Source organism: Limulus polyphemus, unplaced genomic scaffold (genome assembly GCF_000517525.1).
Source record: "Limulus polyphemus unplaced genomic scaffold, Limulus_polyphemus-2.1.2 Scaffold994, whole genome shotgun sequence".
In the NCBI taxonomy this organism is placed as follows: Eukaryota; Metazoa; Arthropoda; class Merostomata; order Xiphosura; family Limulidae; genus Limulus; species Limulus polyphemus.
This window is the reverse complement of record NW_013666604.1, coordinates 145,081-152,791: the sequence shown is the minus strand read 5'-3', so window position 1 is coordinate 152,791 and position 7,711 is coordinate 145,081. Positions and strand designations below refer to the sequence as shown.

Below are 7,711 nucleotides of genomic sequence, written 5' to 3'. Positions count from 1 at the left end.
TTGGTCAGGTATGACAAGAAAGACATGGCTAAAGTTTGTTTGACAGATTTACAGTTTATTGCTGCCATGGGTCCATCAGGAGGAGCTAGGAATAATGTCACTCCTCGCCTTCTGCGCCACTTCAACATAATTTCTATCAATTCATTCAGTGAAGACACAATGAAACGTATCTTTTCTACTGTCATGAACATCCATTTTAGGGTAAGAAGATGTAAAATTCAAGGTTTTTAGTTGATAAGAGTATGAAATGTGAATGTTCATACATTGCCCAGTTTACATGTTTGATTCAGAGAGTAAGTATGCATTTCAATTTAATATATTTTGTTTTTTAAATTTTATGCAACTTTTAGTGGCAAATCAAAATTTAAAATTGTTAAAAAGTTACTAAGTTGTGAGTCTGTTTTAAGAAATTTGACTCAAATGAACAAGTTTTAATAATTCATTAGGGATGGTTTTATTTCAGCTGTTTTTTTTTATCATTCTAGAACAGTAACTTTCCACTGGATATCTTCCCATTGGTTGGAAATATTGTTTGTGCCACAGCTGAAGTCTACCATGCTGCTCTTGCTAACTTGCTTCCTACACCAGCAAAGTCTCACTATACGTTTAACTTACGAGACTTTGCTCGGGTCATTCAAGGATGTTGTCTCATTACTCCACATGGTCTGAGGAACTCCAATACATTGATTCGGTATAGTGAGTCATAATGCATATTTTGTTTTTACTGCTACAATATTTTTATGTAATTCTATTACCATTTAATATGTAATACTATTATTGCATTATTTTCTTTTTGTATATTTATATACTGTAAATAGTATCAGTCAATGTTGTTCAATGAGTGTGTCAGAAAAATATTACTAGCATATAGCCCTGTAATTTGTCTTTCTTAGTCATGTTTTCCCATGAAAAAGGAAATAAATGTAGCAATATTCCTGCACTGTTCAATTATGTATCATCCTGAACAAACTGTTAATGGTTTTCTGGGAATGCTGTACCTTATCTAAACTCACTGTTAATAGTTTTCTTGCCATGCTTTACCTCACAATCTCTCATGATATGTGACTCTACAAGCAATTCACCTGCTTTTTTTTTACCTTACTTGTAATTTTCTCTATGCTTAATTAATTTTCTGTATCTGATAAAAATGAGGTGTATCCCAATATTTATCTGTTTAATTTTAGAATTGGTTATTATTTAAATAATTATATGTATGAATGTCAACATCTGCACTAATCTTGTGGTAATTCAAAGTTATACCTGTGTTCTCTCATCTGATCTTTACAAAAAAAATATAATGAAGGTGTTCTTGGATCAAATGTGGAAGGAAAAACTGCAGTGATCTATTGTAAGTGGGTTGAAAGAAACAAGACACAATGTTGAAATTTGAAGCAAGAAATGAGACACTTGATTGCTGAAGAACTGATTGTTGTGTGATTTCGAAGTTAGTAGACATTATTTCATTGTGATAGGTTTATTTGAAACATTAAATGAAAAGTAAAAAAAGGACAAAAGATTAGTGCATAAACGAAACTTCACCTTCCAGACAGAAATGAGTCTGTTCTCCTCAAAGTCAGAATGAATCTGACTTGAAAGGGCCAAACTGATCAAAAAGCACCTTCTTTCTTTAGCTGACCAGTCAGAAAACAGGCGGTACAATATGGAAATACTTCTGTTCCACATAAAATTCACAAGATGCCCTCCATACAAGCAGGACACAGTGCACCTATCCCATAGAAAAGCAGATAAGTTTCTTGACTGATCAAGCTACAAAAAGTAACACCTCAAGCTAAATCTTGCAAGCATTCTCCACTGGATATATCCTTCAAAATTAAATTTTAAAAATTTGTAGTCAAGCAAAATGTACTATAAGAGAGTATGATATGTAGTATTACAATCTCACATTGTATTCTTATGAAATACAATGAGGAATCACTTCTAAAGGTAAGTGAGAGCTTTCAATACATAGTTTTGTAAAACTAATTAAAATATGTTTCTACAGAACTGTAAGTTGCAGTTCTGATAATAGGAGATTATTACAGAAAATGTATGGTGTTGTTACATCTCCGTTCGTTAGTTAATTTTCCGTAAAAATTCTTTCCGGAGAAACTTTACCGATACAAGTCCTTTCTTAAATAAAACTGGTTTATTCTTTCTGAATACAACTTTGCGATACACTTAATTTCAACAGTCGCGCTATACCAAACGCTATAATTCACAACGAAAGTCTCACGTGCTCAACAATATTCTCTCTCCGCAGTTCAATTACACATTACCTTACCTCCGTCACGTTGTGACCATCTTTCATATAAAAGAATACTGAGATCTAGTAAACTCCCGATATTTCATGAAGGTTCGAGAAGGAAGTGGCGTGATACAAGCGTCACGTGACCTGCATTGTCGTAACAGTATATTATCAACTGCAACATTTTTAAATAATTTTATTTAACATTTCTTATTTCAAAATGCACTATCACCACAACTGATAAATTATTATATTAGATGTCTGTCCCAGTTATAATGGAGTATGGGTATGATTACAAAAAAGATTAGAGATTTTAACATTCTAACTCGTTTTAATTACTTGATATTATTACCTTTTGCAGTTTTCCTTGTTAATAGGATTTTTTTGTTTAGATATACTAATTTCTATTTAAATCTGATTTGCTATTTTTGCAGCGAGTTTTGAACAATTACACTTGTATTATCATTTATTAGCAAGAAAAGTGCTTGTAATAATTTTAAGAACAATTTTTACTTTAGGCCTGGTATCATTTCAATAACTACATGTAAATATTCTAATAGCTTATCCATTTTTAATTGTTACCTTAAATAAAAGATTTGTGGATTATAATAAATCTCATTAATTACTACATACAGTGTGTTTTAGTTATCATTAGTTATTATCACTTACAGGTTAAAATTCTAATTGTGTACATAGATCATAATTGTACTGGAGGCTACTTCGTTTGCTATAATTTTAAGAAATTGCAACTTCTTGACTTGAACTTTCATATGTGATATTTTATAAGAGTATAAATAAATATACAGTTATATATTTATTTATTTGTAGATTATGGGTGCATGAAGTATTTCGTGTGTTTTATGATAGGCTGACAGATGATGAAGATAGACATTGGCTATTTAGGCAAGTTTTCAAAATACTCTTTTTCTGAAAACTTAAACATTGGCTTCACCTTGCATTAGTATTGAGTTTTGCAAATTGTATAGTGCTGAATATTTCAGTGTAAAAGAAAAATTTCTAAATAATGATAAAATAATGAAATTCTTTTCTTTTATATTACATAAACAGTAAATAAATTGAGTTATTCTTCCTGTTAAACATTTTTTTTACAAAAACAAAAGAATACTTGTTATACAGTTTTTGGAAGCTTTTATGAATTATCATTCTGTAGTTTCAAAAAGTTTTCTTAAAATAACCACAGTAAGTTATCAGCTATATGTCCTTCATTTATCATCCTGTTTTAGAAGAACAACTCTGAACTTGTAGTAATGATTACCATTTTAAACTTTCTTCATGACATAACAAATTATGAATAAACTATAAATATTAACATTACAAGATCAGCTGCTACAGTAGGTCAAATAAAGAATATTTGATTTGTAAAATATTGGTCATCTATCCAACCATTACCAAATTGTATCCATCTGAAATCTAAGACAGTATAAATAAACAAGTTTGGATTAGAATTTTAATCACTTCCTCATCAGAAAATGCTTTGTAACATACATGTATTTATAGAAAATATATGTTGACCCTTGACTAAAATAGAGTATGTAATCCAAAGTACATTATATCACAATAAGTAACTTGCTTTTAAATGTTCAGTGAGTAGATTTGTAGGTGATATATACATATTATTATAAACCAAATTGATGTTCAATTAACACATTGTCTTTGGACAGAAAATTACCTGTTTTTAAATGATCATTGACATGATGTTTTCTACATACTATCATATGGTATCACTCATTCTCAGGTTTTTATAGTTTTTTATAGACTCTTTCACTAATTATCAGTGCACAAATTAACCAAAAATGTACAGTATGATACTTTGTCAGCTTTCCTGTGAATTTTTATTCTTATTGATATTTTTAACTTTCACTCACAAAGTTCTTTCCAAATGCCATTATATCATTTGATATATCTACTGTTTGAAATTTCAAAGAAGGTAATTGGAGGAATATTTTCACTACAGAGATCCTGAACTAGAAATAGGTACTTCCTTTATCCTTTGAAAATCCCTGATTTACTTAGTCTACTCTCTTTTAAATTCATGGCTGGTTATTCCAACTTCTTTGGTGACACCTTTTTTATAGATTTGCATCTTTATCAATCTACTTTACTTTATATAGACACATTTTATTATATCTTTTTAAACTTCATCTTGGAAATTCTGTAACTTGTGAGCACAAAGCTTCCTGTTTGTGGTCTAAAGCTTATATTATATGTATATAAATATAACTTAAGTACCACAAGAGACCTTTTGATCTCATCCCATCCACTAAACTAAACCTTAAAAATAAACATAAAAAACTCAATCCAGATCTTATCATTAAAATATTTATCAAGCATTCCCTTAAACTTCCTTAAATTAACTGCATACACCACATCTGAAGGCAATCCATTTCAAAAGTCAGCCTCCTTATTAGAAAAATAAAGCTGGCGTAACTGAAGATGACTCCTACCCTGTACAAATATATATATTTGTGTCCCCTATTCCCTATCATTCTCACCAAAAAAGTGAAAAAGTAATGCATCAACACTATCACTTCCCTTAACAGATAGAAGCTGCTGTGGCTGAGGCTTTTGCATACTTTTTTTGTCTTTGAGATAAATTGTGGAATAAATCCAGAGTTATGTTTGTTAAAATGCATATGTCATAATGTAAATCATGATTATTTTGTTATCTGACATATATTAAAGTACCTTAATTTATGCAAATGCCTAAATTCTTTGAAAATTATGGTTTACTCATGAAATATAGAGAACTAAAATGATTTTAAGATTGGTAGTCTTGCCTTGATTCTTTTGTCAATTTCCTGTACATTTTCCAAAGATTACAATGTTTTTTCTCAGTTTACTACAAAACTGTGTACGATCTCACTTCAAAGAAACATTTGATACTCTGTTTCCTCATCTCCTTCATGCAGGCAAGGTAGGATCTCTTAGTCTGACAGATTTTTGTTTTAGCATGTTTATATCTTGTATTTGTGTTGCCAGACTGTATAGCATTTGTGTGTGTGTGTGTATATATATCTACAAATCTATAGTTTTAATATTATAAATTACATTAATTGTAAATAGGCAATTGAATCAACATTATATAACAATAATGAAACTAATACAAATCTTTGATTTACCTGTTTTCTTATAAAATTATGTTAAGGTGTTGATTTCATTGCCTTTTTCTTCTTTTCCTTTTTAACTTTGATTTGCATGTGTATGTTTACTTTGTAAAACGTTGACTTCTGTTAGTTTTTTGTTTTTAATTTAAAAATTCACCTGCTTAACTCATTCAAATAAATATAGTATTTGAGTCTGTCCAGCTAAGTTTATCACCCATATTTCATTCTTCACCTTCTCGTTCAACGAATTTTATTATGAAAGTTTTTAGTGTATTTTCAGAAACCAGAAACTGAATAATGCAGTTCTTTAAGACTCCCAAATGACATGAATCGATTTAAACAGATGTTTGAGACTGTTATATACTGGAGGTCTTTAGGTGACTTTACTAAAGCAAATAAAGTATAAAAGTATGAATAATTAAACAATGTCTTTTCTTAGTAACAATACACAAGCTTATAACTCTTTCCTTACTGATATCCTTAGTAATCAAAGATGGAATTTTGAATTTGTTGTTTAAAGATATCCTTTGCATAATAAAACAATGGATTATGTCATGTATTTTAAAGGAAAGTGACAAGTTGCTATTAATAGATAGCAAATATGATAGAAGATGACTATAGGTAAACATGAAGAAATTTGTTAGAAAGTTCCATTTGAACTTTGCAAATGACAGGCTTAATCCAGTAAGAAAGAGTGGAAGTTAATTTGTAACACATCAAAAGTTTTTCTTGACCAAAATATGATAGTTCTCTCAAAAGAATCCTTAGCATAGGTATGATAACAAAAGAGAACCCTGACTGTTCACAAAATATTCATTCTAGTTAGAACATACAAGTCTTAGTGCAATTGATGTGAAAAAAAAAACACACCATAATCCTCTGGATATTTAAGACTTTAGGCAAAAAGGAATGGCTAGGAAAGAAAATGTAAACTATCTTGGACAGTAAGGATCCTAGGAATATAACTTAATTAACTGAGAATACACAGTGAAGCTTGTATTGCTGTAAGGGGGGATCACAGCCATTATTAGTGCATTTACTGATTAAGTTCAATTCCAAATTTTCATGTTCATACCTTACTGAATGCAAAGCCAATAATTTTCCTTTCTATTTATTCATGATATAACAGCTCACCTTACCACAATTTTCATGACATTTTTAAAGAGTTTTTGAGAAGTTAAAATTAATATATTAAGTATGAGAAAGGGGTAAGCAAGCTAATATTTAACAGAAAATTATATTCAAACTTATTTTTAATGATATTTTTTCAGTATTAGAAGTTACGATATTAAATCTGATGTCATCCTCTGTGTTTGAAAAGAAACTGATTTGTAACAGTACTTTTTTGATTTAATAGAACATGAATTGATGAAAGTAGCACTTTTTAGGTTACAGAAGATGCAATGGGGAGCTTGATGTTTGGTAGCTACATGAATCCAGATGCTACTGTGGAAGAGAGAGTTTATGAAGAAGTTTCCGATCTTGAATCTTTTGAAAAAGCTGTACGAGTGTATCTATCAGAATATAACAGCATTCATAAATCACAGATGAGTCTGGTTATATTCAGGTAAGTTTGAGTATTATAATGGCACAAATTGAGAACTCTAAATTAAAACTTTTTTTTTTGCTTAACTACAAAAGTAAGTTTGAAATAATGTTGAAATTCCATAAATGTATGTGTACAGATTTTCGAGGTATCACCATAGAATCCAAAGTTTTGAGGTTGTTTGATTTGATGTGTATTTTCTGCTTCTACTAATATTATTAAGTCTTTCAGAATTATATATTTTTCCTTGTATAGAGTATCACCTCAAGCTAGTTATTTTAATGGTCTCCCCAAGTACAATTTCACTGCTTACTTTTGATAACTATTTTGTGCACATAAATGTAACGCAAGGCTTAACTCAAACACTATTTGGTAAATTTTATTTTGCTTTGGCCACAACTCAATGTCATAGAACTTCTGAATTAAACTATTTTGCTGTTATATCACTGAAGTTATCAAAAAACTAAATAATAAAAAACAAACCTTTCTAACAAATCAACATGAATATTGAGCATTCAACATGAACACCATAGTTGGCCTAAGAACAATCAGGTGATAGTTCTGTTACTAATAGATGATGCATATTGCTGAGAATTATAAAAAAAAGGGTGTTGTTACGTCTCTGGTCGTTGGTTAATTTTCCGTAGAAATTTTTTCCAAAAACTTAGCGATACAAGTCCTTTCTTAATTAAAACTAGTTTATTATTTATCCATTCAACTTTGCAAGACACTTAATTTCCACAGTCACTTTAACTTAAACACACGCTATAATTCACAACAAACGATTCATGCACT

At 29.9% G+C, this 7,711-nt stretch overlaps 1 protein-coding gene across 1 annotated transcript in view; it reads left to right on the top strand.

Moving 5' to 3' along the window:
- LOC106461591 (dynein heavy chain 7, axonemal-like) overlaps positions 1–7,711 on the top strand; it is a 239,815-nt gene that overhangs the window by 128,149 nt on the left and 103,955 nt on the right. Inside the window, exons 32-36 of the mRNA XM_022388600.1 lie at positions 9–201; positions 486–691; positions 3,074–3,148; positions 5,102–5,180; positions 6,759–6,937. Of these exons, the coding sequence (XP_022244308.1) occupies positions 9–201; positions 486–691; positions 3,074–3,148; positions 5,102–5,180; positions 6,759–6,937 (732 nt within the window). The remainder of the gene's footprint in view (positions 1–8; positions 202–485; positions 692–3,073; positions 3,149–5,101; positions 5,181–6,758; positions 6,938–7,711) is intronic.